Source organism: Coregonus clupeaformis, chromosome 36 (genome assembly GCF_020615455.1).
Source record: "Coregonus clupeaformis isolate EN_2021a chromosome 36, ASM2061545v1, whole genome shotgun sequence".
Lineage (NCBI taxonomy): Eukaryota > Metazoa > Chordata > Actinopteri > Salmoniformes > Salmonidae > Coregonus > Coregonus clupeaformis.
In genome coordinates, this window is record NC_059227.1 from 23,926,754 (window position 1) to 23,943,582 (window position 16,829).

A 16,829-nucleotide genomic window follows, 5' to 3' on the forward strand; every position below is an offset into this window, starting at 1 on the left:
ATTGAAATTAAATGTAACTATGTTTGAACGTTTAGGAAACGTTCTGTTAAAGTAATGATATACCAAAAAAAAAATGTTTTTTTGTCAAGTTCCTTGAATGTGCCAAAGCCAAGGACCTATCCTGCACCATCCCCAGAAAGTTGTGGGAAGGTTTTATGCAAAATAACCATAGGACAACCACGCATTCAACAAGCTCTAAGAAACATATGGTTCTCAGAACATTATGTGCTAGCTGGGTAGGTACATGAAGCGCTTTCATTTCTAAACTATAAAACACATATGTATGAAAGTACCCTCTAATAAAAGATGACATTCTGTACTGCCACCTCATATAAAACATTTGATCTCAAATACTGGAGTATAGAGCCAAATTAAGGAAATTAGTGTCACTGTCCAAATAAATATGTAGGGGATTGTAAGAAAGAGAGTAGCATGAATGGAGCAACCACTGTGTGTGTGTGTGTGTGTGTGTGTGTGTGTGTGTGTGTGTGTGTCCAACAAACCTTCTTAGATTCCCAGTCCTGTCCTTCATCTGAGGCACCTATAATAGACAAGAATGCAGTATTTAAGGTAGAGACACTAGAGGTAGAAGTTGCCGAAATGTTACATCCAGATATGATGACTCTGTTCTGTACCTGCGTCATCGTCATGGCTACTCCCTGAGGAGGTGTTACTGTTTCCTGTGATCTGTTCCAGGTCACAGGGATCGTCCCTCTCCTCTGGCTCCTCCACCTCACGGTCACTCTCTGATGACATCAGACCAAGATCCGGTGCACTGTACACCTCACGCCTACATCACACACAACAACAATATCATATCATGATATTTTTATATTTTTGGATGGTGTGATGGTATTTGATGTTTTTGAATAATAAAAGTACAACATTTGCTTTATGAGTAGTGCATGACCCTAGGGTGGCAACACATACATTCTAAGAGATTTCAAGAAATGTTAATGGGGCATTCTCCATTCTGATTGTTTTATACTGTTCAGTCAAACTTCAACCCAAAAAATGTTTCAGCATTTTCATCAATTTCTGCATTTCCTGCACTCATTTGAGATCATTTCCACACTGCCACGTAGATATGGACAAAAAATCTAGGCCTTATTTTTAGGCCAAATATTGCAATTGCGATTTGACTTGCGATATAGATCAAAACACTTGGGGGAACTGTTGGAATCATAGAAATAGAATGACTATTCTAATTCTATAGATAGAATATCATAGTGGGCACTTTGAATACAGTGTTGTTTGACATGACAACGAATGAGAAAGCCAGGGCGGAGTTATTGTGACAGGGTCGGAACCAAAGTGTTGGTCAGTGTTTCCTAGGGGAACCTATAATCTTTGGCTACATTAAATGTTTTCTCTTAGCGGTTTCATGTAGCTAACATATTCATGTGGAGGTGACATGGCGGCAAATTCAAGATACAAGAACCATTTGAACAGTTTGCTACTACACCGGATGAAGAAGCGGAAAGAGCGTGGAGATGTAGAAATGGACAGCGAGGAACAAGGAAAGGAGCTGAGTGTAGAGGGAAACGGTGTGGTGAGGAAGAGTGGCATCAAGTACAAAAATGTAAAAAAACGTACTCCAGTAGCTCAGAAATGTAACCTGACGAGAGGAGAGTGAGGATGAATTACGTGCGGTGGCTCTTTGAGTGACAGGGGGCGGGGCTTAGTCTGTGAGGAAAGCGGAATGGAGAGAGAGACGACTCAAGTAGCGGAGTAAACTATAAAAACCGACGCCGCACACGGCGGAGTAGAATATCACATTTAACAAACCAAACATTGAAATACATTTACATTAAAAAATAGTTATTTAGCAGACGCTCTTATCCAGAGCGACTTACAGTTAGGGAGTGCATCAATTTTTTCATACTGGCCCCCCGTGGAAATCAAACCCACAACCCTGGCGTTGCAAGCGCCATGCTCTACCAACTGAGTTACATGGGTAAAATGTGGTATACCGCCCAGCCCTAGGAGACTGTGAAATGTCTGTTCAGTCCTTGGTTACCTGTGGAAACTGTTACCCTACTGCTTATACCCATCCAATCCTTTACCTGAGTGTGGAGGTGTTGCAAGGTGGTGTTAGGGGGGTTCGTCTGAGACGTTCTCTCATACTCATGGTCAGCTCTGGAGCCAGACGCCATACAAAGATACAGCTGGAATAGACAACAGGCCATCAGACAGACACAAACAGACAGACTCACACACATACACCAGGGCGGGGTCCTACCTGTCCCCAGACACAGAGATGAGATGTTTACAGTCGTTGGTGAACTTCATCCCAGTCACTATCTCTGAGAACAGGAAAAGAAAGAATCAGCTGGCTTGTAGGTTGTTTTGAGTGAGTGAGCGAGCGAGCGAGCATGTGTGTGTGTGTGTACAGTATGTCATGGTCTGTTACCAGAGTGTCCGAACATGGTGGCCACACACACTCCAGAGCGGAAGTCAAATATGCTGATGTTCTTATCAGAGCAGCTGGTGGCAACGTACTGACCAGACGGATCAGTCTGCACCTGCATGGGGAAAAACAGAACATAAAGGTTGAAACTAGTGGTGGGCACCAATATCGACAATTCAAATGATATTGTTTCATATCAATATGAGCCAGGCATATCGTGATATCGGTTTATCCTTGCTGTAAACCTACACTATTATGTAAAAGTCATACGTGACTGTTCCTGCAGGCACAGAATCATCTCACCGGCTCTCAATTTAGCATATTTAACTGCCTGCTGATGGGCCATCAACAGGCTTCACATTGTACTCAAACTGGATGGTTAGGTTAAGCCCCCAGAACATTCACACCTGTGACCTGCCCAATGGGCATGCAGTTGTCTGAACGTCACAAATCCGTGGACGTGAAGTCCACACAGTTGCAATGTTATTTAGTCAAACCAAAATGATATCGATATAGATATGATACCATATCAGTGCCCATCACTAGTTGAAACGTCGTAACTATCACTAGCTTCATAAATAACTTATTTGGGGAGCAGCCACAGTGAGCTGACATTTTCTATCTTTCTTTGACAGAGTTGTCGAGTAGAATGATCCTAAACCTTAAGCAGGCTGCCATCCTCAGTCTGTGAACCCTTGTAGAGTTTCTTCTGTTTCCCACTGCTGATGTTGAAGATCCTGATGCATCGGTCCTGGCAGCCCACAGCAGCATACTTACAGCTGGGCTCTACATCCATGTCATACAGAGTGGTCTTTCTCACCACATGGTGAGTACGCCTGAACTCTGTACCTCCGTCTGTCTGAGGGGGGAGAGAACAAAACCTTGGTTGATTTATCTAGCTTACTCTTGAAAAATAATGTTAACATCATCTTAAGGTATTCTATACTCTACGCTCAGTGTCTGCAGTTCATATACAAGCAGAGCTACGTTACCTTATAGACGGTAACAGATGTTTTTAAAACTCAGAAAATCAAGACAGTGGCCGTGTGCAATTTCTCTAAGATAAATACTGACATGCAGCCACTTGGTAAAAACAAAGAGCATGTTAATAGATGGAACAGAGAGCACTGCCAGAGAAGAGCAGATTGAGAGAGAGAGAGAAGAGAGATGTCAGTGTTTGTTTCCTAAACTGCCACTCAAATAATGTATATTTACACTGGGAAAGCAGTGCTAGCAGGAAGCTAACAATACATTTTTGGGTCTGGAAGTGGAACTCTGTCCCTGCGATGGACTCATGTTCCACAACTTAACAGTAGTCCCATTCCTCTATCCATTATCCTAATAGAGACATTTAAAAAGGGAAGGAGGAACGTATGAAGAGTGGATGATGATGACTGTTGTCTCTTTTGCAAATGTTGAGATACTGAGATCCCAGTTAGTTACATAACGTTGCATTTAGAACAACTCAAGTTTTGGACTTCTGTAATTGCAACGTGACACACTAACGTGTTCCTTACCCTGTGTACCCTGACTGAATGTTGAGTGTCTTACCCTGTGAGCCGTACGGAAGTAGATGCTCTTGTCTGCTCCACAGCTGATCATCCTCACCGTGTTGTCATTGGCTGAGGGAGGAGAGGCAACGTAACCATAGCCATGAAAACAATCACAGAGCTTTGAAATTACCAAGATCTTACATACAGTACCTATCTCCTACTGTCCAACCTTACTACATAGACTGTATCTGTTCTACAGATGTTTACGTTATGATGACGCCTTTCTCTCTGATGTCGGGAAGTTACAGGTCACTCACCAGCGAATCGGACGGCGGTGATGGATGAAGAGTGTTCGTCCAGGGTCTGGACTAGGCCGTAGTCTTTCTCAGCATCCAGGACGTGGATCAGACGGTCGCGGCTAGCGGTGGCTAACAGCTTCAGACCTGTCTCTGGTTTAGAGTATTCCAGACACAGGATCTCTGAGTCATGGGCTTCCACCTTCTGAATCTCTGCCATACTGCTGAGGTCATGAACCCTGCAGAACACACACACACATCAAAAACACACACTCTGCACAGACATAACCAGACTCCATTCCTATCCCATCCCATTCTCATCCCGTTCCATACCTCAGCATCCCGTTGCGGTCTCCAGACGCCAGGTGTTTCCCATCGGGGCTGACACAGATGGTCCTAATGCCTGTCCTGGTCTCTGCTGTCTGTCCGTCTGTCTTCTCTGTGCTAACTGACACACTTCCCTCTGTTTCCACCAGGGTGGCGGTGTTTCCATCCATATAGATCACCTTCAACAGGTCCTGAGGGGTAGAAAGGTGGATGAACGAAGGAAGGATGGAAGAAGGAAGAATGGCCGGAGATAGTGGATGAAAGAAGGATGGCTGGAGTGCAGCGGGGGTGAGGGAGAAAGATGACTCCCAGGAGCCACAGCAAGAGGTTTAACAGTTTCTCTCAACACAACACAGCAAGAGGTTTAACAGTTTCTCTCAACAGAATACAGCTTTTCACATGCAGAGGTGGGTCGGTATCTACCAGAGTACACTGTTAGATATTGGACACATACCTTACTGAGAACATTCTGTGTATGAGTGTGTCCCTGCCTCTCTGTAGTCCACAGTCTGACAGTGTTGTCTGCTGAACAGCTGAGGAACTCTCCAGAAGACAGACCAGACTCTGGGGCCTCTGGGACCATCTTGAGAACAGAGAGAGGAGGAAGAACACATGGAGTAATGGTATAGTAAAGGAACATTCTCTCTGTATCATACTGAATTACTTCCATATAGCCTCAACTACAGAGTCACTTAATCATCTCTACAGCCCTCAAATATTACTCTTGATATCTTGACATTTTACCTGTAGGTCCCAGACACAGGCGGCGTGGTAGAGGGCAGAGTGCACCTTGCCTACCCTGTGGAGGTCCCTGACGTCCCACACATACAGGCTGTGGTCGTTATACACACAGCTCAACCAATGACTGACCGGGTCATAGGTCACCGCCACAGAGTCAGGGTAGTGGGCGGCCATCTTGTTTGTGAACAGGTGGCTGATGGGAGAAAGGAAGTAATGTGTGACTTATGTTAATGCATGGTGTACCAGGAGTAACCTGCTTCAGCTCAGAATGTAGTTGTAAAACAGGGTTGCAAAGATGTCCCTAGAAACTGATCTAAGGTTAGTTTCGTATTCCCCAGCCTAATAGTTAAGGTTAGCATTGGGAAGGGTAAGCTGATCCTAGCTCTGTACCTAAGGGTAACTTCTACCCAGAGGTTTGTGTGTGTATGTGTCACACCTGGCCTGTGTGAAGCTGGACACGTCAGTGCCAAGGTGGTGTGGTCTTGGCAGGGTACAGATGAACCCCAGGTCAGCAGGGCTGAAGGCTCGCACCATCCCATTAGCACAGCCACAGAAGATCAGCTCCTCTGATACACACAGAGACCTGGCCACACTGGTCTACGGGGACAGGAGGAGATCAATCAACCAATCAGTCTACCAATGAATCAATCGATATCATTAAAGAGTAACTTGAAGGTCCTTCTCAGACACAGAGATTGACATTGCTACGCATGGTCTACAGAGGACAGGAAATGATGCAACAGAGAAAATCTAGTCTCAAGGACCCAAGGATCCAGTCAGTAATGATCTAGGTTACATACAGTGGGGAGAACAAGTATTTGATACACTGCCAATTTTGCAGGTTTTCCTACTTACAAAGCATGTAGAGGTCTGTAACTTTTATCATAGGTACACTTCAACTGTGAGAGACGGAATCTAAAACAAAAATCCAGAAAATCACATTGTATGATTTTTAAGTAATGAATTTGCATTTTATTGCATGACATAAGTATTTGATCACCTACCAACCAGTAAGAATTCCAGCTCTCACAGACCTGTTCGTTTTTCTTTAAGAAGCCCTCCTGTTCTCCACTCATTACCTGTATTAACTGCACCTGTTTGAACTCGTTACCTGTATAAAAGACACCTGTGCACACACTCAATCAAACAGACTCCAACCTCTCCACAATGGCCAAGACCAGTGAGCTGTGTAAGGACATCAGGGATAAAATTGTAGACCTGCACAAGGCTGGGATGGGCTACAGGACAATAGGCAAGCAGCTTGGTGAGTTGGCAACAACTGTTGGCGCAATTATTAGAAAATGGAAGAAGTTCAAGATGACGGTCAATCACCCTCGGTCTGGGGCTCCATGCAAGATCTCACCTTGTGGGGCATCAATGATCATGACGAAGGTGAGGGATCAGCCCATAACTACACGGCAGGACCTGGTCAATGACCTGAAGAGAGCTGGGACCACATTCTCAAAGAAAACCATTAGTAACACACTACGCCGTCATGGATTAAAATCCTGCAGCGCACGCAAGGTCCCCCTGCTCAAGCCAGCGCATGTCCAGGCCCGTCTGAAGTTTGCCAATGACCATCTGGATGATCCAGAGGAGGAATGGGAGAAAGTCATGTGGTCTGATGAGACAAAAATATAGCTTTTTGGTCTAAACTCCACTCGCCGTGTTTGGAGGAAGAAGAAGGATGAGTACAACCCCAAGAACACCATCCCAACCGTGAAGCATGGAGGTGGAAACATCATTCTTTGGGGATGCTTTTCTGCAAAGGGGACAGGACGACTGCACCGTATTGAGGGGAGAATGGATGGGGTCATGTATCGCGAGATCTTGGCCAACAACCTCCTTCCCTCAGTAAGAGCATTGAAGATGGGTCGTGGCTGGGTCTTCCAGCATGACAACTACCCGAAACACACAGCCAGGACAACTAAGGAGTGGCTCCGTAAGAAGCATCAAGGTCCTGGAGTGGCCTAGCCAGTCTCCAGACCTGAACCCAATAGAACATCTTTGGAGGGAGCAGAAAGTCCGTATTGCCCAGCGACAGCCCCGAAACCTGAAGGATCTGGAGAAGGTCTGTATGGAGGAGTGGGCCAAAATCCCTGCTGCAGTGTGTGCAAACATGGTCAAGACCTACAGGAAACGTATGATCTCTGTAATTGCAAACAAAGGTTTCTGTACCAAATATTAAGTTCTGCTTTTCTGATGTATCAAATACTTATGTCATGCAATAAAATGCAAATTAATTACTTTAAAATCATACAATGTGATTTTCTGGATTGTTGTTTTAGATTCTGTCTCTCACAGTTGAAGTGTACCTATGATAAAAATTACAGACCTCTACATGCTTTGTAAGTAGGAAAACCTGCAAAATCGGCAGTGTATCAAATACTTGTTCTCCCCACTGTATCTAAGATCAGTGTCCTGGCCTCACTCCTGGATGGACTTGGATGGACAAAGGTGTTCTCATTGGAAGTGTCTCAAACACATCCTGTCCTCGTCCCTGTCCCTAACCCTAATCTATCTGTGATCGCCTTACTGCTGGCAGGACACAAGGGACACACAGACCTCTATAGAGCCTACAGTTGGACAGAGTCCATACCAAAGACAGACATGAACACATTAACTCCTTTCACACCACAGACACATGCCAGCCATTTCCTTGCATTAGGCCATCTGTTAACAGTCCAAAGGCACCTTCACACTCCTATGTCAGTGACTCACCTATAGGCTCTCCCATCTGTCAGTGACTCACCCGTAGGTCCACCCACTTGTCCAGCATCCTCTTGGTGTTGAATTCACAGAGCAGGCCGGAGGAGGTGATACAGAAGGTGCTTTCGGCCTTAGAGCCACGCCCACAAGCCACGTCACAAAATAAGTTGTTCCTCAGCTCCCCCAAGAGCCCAGAGCGCCCCAGCAGAGGGACAGGAGTACTGGCCTGCACAGACACAACAGAAACACTAGTGTTATTAGTATTAGACTTAGTATCAGGAGCCGAGACTGGGACTGGAGCACTGGCCTGTAGAGAGAAATGCAGTTAGTTGGTTATGTAAAATGCAATGAGTAACAAGAGTTAGCCGTTCTGTTAGTCTGCTCACAATCAGTAGCATTAGCCTGCACAGAAACCCAAGAAACAGAGATGAAAGTACCTTGATAGATTTGGAGTGGTCCAGGTACCAGAACTTGACGTGTCTGTTCCCTGCTGTCACAAAGTAGGAGCTGTCCTCAGAGAAGGACACTGCTGTCACCTTACTGGACACCTTGTTAGCAGCAATTACTGTGTTCTTCTGCAACCACAACAAAAATACAAAATGTATGAGGGCAGTAACTATAGAAGTATTGCCCCTGTGGCAGTTACACAAGCAGAAGGGCAGATTCTATTGATGTTGCGGTCTCTGGGGCAGTGGCTATTGCAGAAGGGCTGATAATATTGGCTCATAGAAAGGTCACTCAGGGCAGATGAGAATTTCATTGGTTGACAGAAAGGTGACATTGGACAACTTAAGTAAGATGCCTATTGGCCAGAGGCTGCTGGCATACCTTCCATGCCCAGACGTGGACCATCATGTCGTGCTGGTAGCCCACGCTGACGATATATTTACTGTTGGGAGAGAAGGCCACACAGGACACGCCATACTTATGTTCCTGCAGCTCTGCCAGCTGCCGACGCTCACAGACCTCCCAAACACGCACCGCCGGCAGGTGACCCGACTGGGAGGGGGAGGGAGAGCGAGACCGAGAGAAGGGGAGATAGATGGAGAGAAGGGGAGAGAGAGATAAAGTCACAGTGCGAATACACATGCTGTGTCAGCCACAATCCACTCAGTCTGAACCATTTCACACACTATCAGAGGTCAAAAAGTTGTTACTTTAATCTGACTGTGCCCAGGTCCACTAAGGATACTGGGACACTGTGTGTGGATCAGCTCCTATGTGTGTGTGTGTGTGTTTGTGTGTGCATGTGTTATCAGATCGTCCTCTCAGAGATACAGGGATATCCACATGTTTACCTCTAGTTTTTAGCCTACTGATTGTTCTGCTTCTGTAACAGATTCATCATTGCTTCCATAGTAAGGGACTCAAATCAATAAAATGACAGAGTCTATCAGTGATATTCTAGTCTTTAACCATGACCCAAAAGAAAAGGAAATGTAGGAAGCATTCAATTGAGATACACTCCTCATAATAACATATTCCCTCACCCTAATGGTTAAGGTTAGAATTGGGAAGGGTAAACTGATCCTAGTACCTAAGGGTAACTTCTACCCAGAGGGTTGTTTGTGTGTGTGTGTGTAACCAACAGCAGTCCTATGAGCATGGTACTTGGTACTTTGACCCCTGCTGCTATGGCAACTCTGAAGTGCTCACCCACTTACAGCGAGAGGGATTTATTTAGGCTCTGATTGGCTAGCTGGGATTAGGCTAAAGCGCCACATCAACACAGCAGCGTCAAGCCACATGAGCTAATCTGGAGCTAAAACATTACCACACCTACGGTACAACACAGGGAGATATTCAATCAAACCCACTAACCAGATTTTGAGGATTAAAATCGAAAGAAAGAAAGAAAGAAAGAGAGAGAAAGAGCGAGAGAAAGAGAGAGAGAGAGAGAGAGAGAGAGAGAGAGAGAGAGAGAGAGAGAGAGAGAGAGAGAGAGAGAACTCACCTCTCCTGTGACCAAGCATTTGCCATCTGGAGAGAAGGACAGAGCTGTGATAGTTTTCCTGTTAAAAGAGAGAAGAGTATTCTGTGGTTACAGTCATACATGTATCCGTGGATGTTTAGGGTCTGGGTAGAGGATGATTAGGGTATGATTAGGGAATGAGTAGGGGGTGATTACGGGATGGTAGTGCGAGTGAGTAATGTCTCACCTGGATGTATTGAGGATGTGGTGCTGTCTGTTCTTCTTGGGGTTCAGCAGAACCACCACACAGCTACAGAGCAGGAGAAACACACACCAGGGTTACACAGCAGGAATTACTACTGTAACTACAGTGTAATTACACTGTATCCTTTCATTGCAATTCGACCACCATCTTATGCACTTGATCTGCAGCTGAGTAATATGAGGCTGCAGAATAATAGTTACATGACATAAGGGCAATTTGCATTTCCAAAAAGGCAGTGAGGAATATGGTATTGACTGTGAATACTTATGTAAATGAGATATTTCTGTATTTAATTTTCAATACATTTGCAACCATTTCTAAAAACATGTTTTCACTTTGTCATTATGGGGTATTGTGTGTAGATAGATGTGGAAAAATATATATTTCATACATTTTTTATTCAGACTGTAACACAACAAAATGTGGAATAAGTTAAGGGGTATGAATACTTTCTGAAGGCCCTGTATGTAACAGTAGCAACCCAACAGGGGTGTTAGTTACCTAACAGACTTCTGAAGGGCTGTTTGTTCTGTGTTCTGCAACAACGCTTCTCTTAATTCTGAATATATAATATGTAAAGCAGTGTTAATATTGTAAAGCTTCCACTGATCCTAAACAGAATCTCTAAGCCTGCCGGATAATCGTGTGAACCTCTGAGCTTCTACCTGCCTGCCATTCAAATCGGATACCTGAGTCCCCGTCATAATGGTCCCCGTCATAATGCGTGCCTATCACTTCCTGCTATCATCACTTCCTGTTCACAGAGAGTGTGGGGGTGTAAGTTAAACAGGACAGTACACCCTGGCAGCTATGTGACACAGCTCTGTGTGAACCACGTCTCTGGCCTATTAAGTGTGCCAGGAGTTTAAAATAGAGGAGCTGAGGAGGATTGGCAAAGGTATGAACAATGGCAAACACACACACGCATACGTGCACATTCACAGTCCTTGGCGCAGAGCTAGTCCAAGGACCTAATTCTCTTGTTGTTCCAGACATTGGCCTGATTAATTAGGTTATGACAGAGGCTTTTAGGAAGCATGGCCTACTTACTGCATTTCTGCATGCCAATTGCACACTCCCTCAAAATTTGAGACATCTGTGGCATTGTGTTGTGTGACAAAACTGCACATTTTAGAGTGGCCTTTTATTGTCCCCAGCACAAGGTGCACCTGTGAAATGATCATGCTGTTTAATCAGCTTCTTGATATGCCACACCTGTCAGATGGATGGATTATCTTGGCAAAGGAGAAATGCTCACTAACAGGGATGTAAACAAATTTGTGCACAACATTTGAGAGAAATATGCTTTTTGTGAGTATGGAACATTTCTGGGATATTTTATTTCAGCTCATGAAACATGGGACCAAAACTTTACATGTTGCGTTTATATTTGTGTTCAGTAAAATACCTGGGTTAAATGAATGGGAGTGTATTTGAGTATTTTCAAACACTTTCCAAGTGTATTTCCAAATACATTACTACTTGTCTTTTCAAATAAAATATATCTGAATACTTAATTCGAATGCATGTGAAATTAATTGAGACATTTGAAATAGTATTTGAACCCAGGTCTGGCATGCACGCACGCACGCACTCACACCTCTCTCTCTCTTCCTCTCCCCCTAGACTCACCCAGCAGGATAGGCCACAAGACCAGAGTGGGGGTCACAGGCCAGACCACTGTTGCTAGAGGCTTTGATTCCCAGGACCCTCTCCAAAGTCACCTACAGAGGGAGACAGAGAATTCTAGAGTTTTTAACAAGGCAATCCCAAATCCACCCCTAGCCCCTGTCCCTAGCCCACAATCCCTATACACTAGTGGAGATCTGAGAGGATTTTATAAAAGGGATAATCAACTCGGGGCTCTATGTGTTCTCTGGAAAATAATGCAACATTGTTCATTATGTTCCATAGAACGCATAGCCCCTCGTTGATTATCCAATGTATTGCATGTCTGTTTATGCCCCGTGGGAGATTAGCCCTGATGGACTACCCAGCAAGCAAATAAAGTTCTGAGAACCATATGTTTCTTAGAGCTTGGTGAGAGCGTGGTTGTCCTATGGTTATTTTGCATACAACCTTCCCACAACTTTCTGGGGATGGTGCAGTATAGTTGCTTGGTTTTGGAACATTCTCAGCACATTTAAGGATCTTGACAAAGAAAACGTTATTTTCTTGGTATTTCATTACTTTAACAGAACATTTCCTAAAAGTTCATGTTTACATTTAATTTCAATTTTGGTAATGTTCTAGAAATGTTCTCCAACTGGGTTTGACATTGGGGATGTTCTGAAATAGTTTAGAGAACATTAAGAAACAATGTTCTTCTGTATGAATTTCAGTACTTCAGCATAACGTTTCCTACAGGTTTCCTCGTTGTTCTATTTAAAGTCATGTTCTCAAATTGTTCCATGACCATTAAGAAAACTTTTAATAAAAACCACAAGAAAACATGAATGTTCAGAGAACGTTCTAAAATAAAGCAATTGTACACAAGAGGGCGTGCTAAACAACATTTTTAGCACGATCTACGGTACTCGGAGGACCGCAGCACAGCCGTACTAAAAAAAGTTTTGCACAACCTAGCGTGTACAATTGCTTTTCTACAACATGTTACTAATTAAATAAAAAACGTTATTTTGATAAATGCATCCATAGGCTACTATTTCATCCCTCAACGAAAATACATGCCTAGTCCTGACACATTTATGGTTGCTAGCCAAGCCGGCTGGCCGTTCATTCTATCGGTAAGTTTGCCAGTCGTTAAGTCATTTTGTTCTGTATCTATAGACGACCCAGTCGTTTGTTCTAAATGTTCCATTGCCATGCTGGCTGGCAATGCTCTTATTTCTTGCTTGCTAGCTAGCCAACTATGGTAACAAAGTCAGGTCAAACAGCACAGCTAGAATAACAGCAAAGTAGCTGCATTTGCGCTTGTTTAAGATCTTTTGGATACATCCATAACAATGACCTAATGAAGCGCGATTTCGCCTAGCATAGAAAATGTGCTCTCTCGTCAGGACACTGTTCAGAGGAGCTAATACAATCACTTCAAAATGAAGCTGGTAAGGTAGCAAACTAGCTGCATTTTATGTCGTTTGACCTGTTTTTCTATTGACATTTCTTTGTACTGCATATATCCATAAAAATTATGCTGATTCATGATTTCGACTGGCTGAGAAAAGATGTCCGTTCATTCTATCGGTTAGGTTGCCAGAGACGCGACCCAGTAGTGAAGTCTTTTTGTTCTATATCTATGGACGCGACCCACTCGTTCGTTGTAAATGTTCTGTTGCCATGCTGGCTGGCAACGCTCTTATCCCTTGCTTGCTAGCTAACCAACTACTGCTAACACAGTCACATCAAACCGTGCAGCTAGAATAACAGCAAAAGTAGCTGCATTTCATTTTGTTTGACCTGTTTCCCTATTGACATTTCTTTATACCCATAAAAATGATGCTGATTCATGATTTTGACTGGCTGAGAAAAGATGCCCATCTCGTCCTGACATGTTACTTATCAATAGGACAGTGGAGATCGAATTAACCAATAAGAAATGCTTGTTTTGACCAACCCGTTGTAGAATAAAAAATAAAAAAACATACATTCAGTTCTTTGAATGTTAAGAAAACTTTCCATAAAAACCACAAGAAAACTGTAGTAATGTTCAGAGAACGTTCTAAGAATGTTATTGAAAAACATACATTCCGCTCTCAGCATCAACACAACTCTCTCTATCAAATCAAGTTTTATTGGTCGCATACACATATTTAGCAGATGATATTGCGGGTGTCGCGAAATGCTTGTGTTCCTAGCTCCAACAGAGCAGTAATACACAACAATACATACCAATCTAAAAAGTAAAGGACGAGCAATGTAGTAATGTTGGAGTCCGGAGTGTGTATGTGTGTGTATACACAGTGCATACCGGAAAGTATTCAGACCCCTTCACTTTTTCCACACAGAATACCCCATAATGACAAAGCGAAAACAGGTTTTTAAATTTTTTTGCTAATTTATTATTAAATACAGAAATACCTTATTTACATAAGTATTCAGACCCTTTGCTATTAGACTCGAAATTGAGCTCAGGTGAATCCTGTTTCCATTTATCATCCTTGAGATGTTTCTGTAACTTGATTGGAGTCCACCTGCGGTAAATTCAATTGATTGGAAATGATTTGGAAAGGAACACACCTGTCTATATAAGGTCCCACAGCTGACAGTGCATATCAGAGCAAAAACAGGATTGTGTCGAGGCACAGATCTGGGGAAGGGTACCAAAACATTTATGGAGCATTGAAGGTCCCCAAAAACACAGTGGCCTCCATCATTCCTAAACAGAAGAAGTTTGGAACCACCAAGACTCTTCCTAGAGCTGGCCGCCCAGCCAAACTGAGCAATCGGGGTAGAAGGGCCTTGGTCAGGGCCTGACAGAGTGATCCTTGATGAAAACCTGCTCCAGAATGCCCAGGACCACAGACTGGGGCGAAGGTTCACCTTCCAACAGGACAACAACCCTAAGCACACAGCCAAGACAACGCAGGAGTGGCTTCGGGACAAGTCTCTGAATGTCCTTGAGTGGCCCAGCTAGAGGCCGGACTTGAACCCGATCAAACATTTCTGGAGAGACCGGAAAATAGCTGTGTAGCGATGCTCCCCATCCAACCTGACAGACCTTGAGAGGATCTGCAGAGAAGAATGGGAGAAACTCCCCAAATACAGGTGTGCCAAGCTTGTAGCGTCATACACAAGAAGACTCGAGGCTGTAATCGCTGCCAAAGGTGCTTCAACAAAGTACTGAGTAAAGGGTCTGAATACTTATGTAAATGTGATATTTCTGTTTTTAATTTTTAATACATTTGCAAAAATTTATAAAAACCTGTTTTTGCTTTGTCATTATGGGGTATTGTGTGTAGATTGATGAGGGGGGAAAAAACTATTTAATGTAACGTAACAAAATGTGGAAAAAGTGAAGAGGTCTAAATACTTTACGAATGCACTGTGTGTGTGTGTATATATATATATACACACAGCTGTGGAAAAAATTAAGAGACCACTGCTAACTAAATCAGCATCTCTACATGTATGACGGCCATTCCATTCCAGTGTCTGTTGAATTCCAACACAGGCACACCTCATTCTACTGAATTAGGTACTGATTAGGTGATCACCTGAACCAAATCTTATTTAATGAGGAAAAGTATAAAAACCACTGCTGTGGTCATCACTATCCTCTTGCAATAGGACCAGCTGGATGGCAAAAACAGAGCTAATAGCACCTCAAAAGTAATATTAATCAAAATATAACTATTGACCATGCCAAAAGAGTTGAAAAGGAACGTTTTGAGTGAGGAAAAGAAGGGTTCAATTCTGGCTTTACTGGCAGAGGGATACAGTGAGCGTCAGGTTGCTTCCATCCTTAAAATGTAAAAGACGGCGGTTCATAAGAACAAGGTCAAGCAGCAGACATTGGGGACAACAAAGCTACAGACCGGCAGAGGGCGAAAACGACTCTCTACTGACCGGGATGACCACCAACTAATTCGAATGTCACTCAACAACCGTAGGATGACATCAAGTGACCTACAAAAAGAATGGCAAACGGCAGCTGGGGTGAAGTGCACGGCGAGGACGGCTCCTAGGGGCAGGGCTGAAGTCGTGCAAAGCTAGAAAAAAGCCCTTCATCAATGAGAAGCAAAGAAGATCCAGGCTGAGGTTTGCAAAAGACCATAAGGATTGGACCGTAGAGGACTGGAGTAAGGTCATCTTCTCTGATGAGTCCAATTTTCAGCTTTGCCCAACACCTGGTCGTCTAATGGTTAGACGGAGACCTGGAGAGGCCTACAAGCCACAGTGTCTCGCACGCACTGTGAAATTTTGTGGAGGATCGGTGATGATGTGGGGGTGCTTCAGCAACGCTGGAATCGGGCAGATTTGTCTTTGTGAAGGACGCATGAATCAAGCCACGTACAAGGTTGTCCTGGAAGAAAACCTGCTTCCTTTTGCTCTGACATTGTTCCCCAACTCTGAGGATTGGTTTTTCCAGCAGGACAATGCGCCATGCCACACAGCCAGGTCAATCAAGGTGTGGATGGAGGACCACCAGATCAAGACCCTGTCATGGCCAGCCCAATCTCCAGACCTGAACCCCACTGAAAACTTCTGGAATGTGATCAAGAGGAAGATGGATGGTCACAAGCCATCAAACAAAGCCGAGCTGCTTGAATTTTTGCGCCAAGAGTGGCATAAAGTCACCCAACATCAATGTGAAAGACAGGTGGAGAGCATGCCAAGACGCATGAAAGCTGTGATTGAAAATCAGGGTTATTCCACCAAATATTGATTTCTGAACTCTTCCTAAGTTAAAACATTAGTATTGTGTTGTTTAAAAATGAACATGAACTTATTTTCTTTGCATTATTCGAGGTCTGACAACACTGCATCTTTTTTGTTATTTTGACCAATTGTCATTTTCTGCAAATAAATGCTCTAAATGACAATATTTTTATTTGGAATTTGGGAGAAATGTTGTCAGTAGTTTATAGAATAAAACAAAAATGTTATTTTTACCCAAAAACATACCTATAAATAGTAAAACCAGAGAAACTGATAATTTTGCAGTCGTCTCTACATTTTTCCACAGCTGTATATATACATATACACACTTCCGTTC

At 43.6% G+C, this 16,829-nt stretch overlaps 1 protein-coding gene across 2 annotated transcripts in view; it reads right to left on the reverse strand.

The window, feature by feature from the left end:
- Positions 1 to 16,829, reverse strand: part of LOC121552769 (mitogen-activated protein kinase-binding protein 1) — a 34,383-nt gene that overhangs the window by 15,815 nt on the left and 1,739 nt on the right. For both annotated transcript variants that reach the window (XM_041865801.2, XM_041865800.2), the window contains exons 2-19: positions 11,786 to 11,877; positions 10,136 to 10,198; positions 9,931 to 9,988; positions 8,805 to 8,975; positions 8,414 to 8,551; positions 8,020 to 8,202; positions 5,704 to 5,864; positions 5,271 to 5,460; positions 4,981 to 5,109; positions 4,533 to 4,717; positions 4,221 to 4,438; positions 3,962 to 4,032; positions 3,072 to 3,269; positions 2,414 to 2,525; positions 2,243 to 2,306; positions 2,067 to 2,168; positions 636 to 790; positions 504 to 541 (exon numbers count right to left, since the gene is read on the reverse strand). In XM_041865801.2, coding sequence (XP_041721735.2) covers positions 504 to 541; positions 636 to 790; positions 2,067 to 2,168; positions 2,243 to 2,306; positions 2,414 to 2,525; positions 3,072 to 3,269; positions 3,962 to 4,032; positions 4,221 to 4,438; positions 4,533 to 4,717; positions 4,981 to 5,109; positions 5,271 to 5,460; positions 5,704 to 5,864; positions 8,020 to 8,202; positions 8,414 to 8,551; positions 8,805 to 8,975; positions 9,931 to 9,988; positions 10,136 to 10,198; positions 11,786 to 11,877 — 2,328 coding nt within the window. The remainder of the gene's footprint in view (positions 1 to 503; positions 542 to 635; positions 791 to 2,066; positions 2,169 to 2,242; positions 2,307 to 2,413; positions 2,526 to 3,071; positions 3,270 to 3,961; positions 4,033 to 4,220; positions 4,439 to 4,532; positions 4,718 to 4,980; positions 5,110 to 5,270; positions 5,461 to 5,703; positions 5,865 to 8,019; positions 8,203 to 8,413; positions 8,552 to 8,804; positions 8,976 to 9,930; positions 9,989 to 10,135; positions 10,199 to 11,785; positions 11,878 to 16,829) is intronic.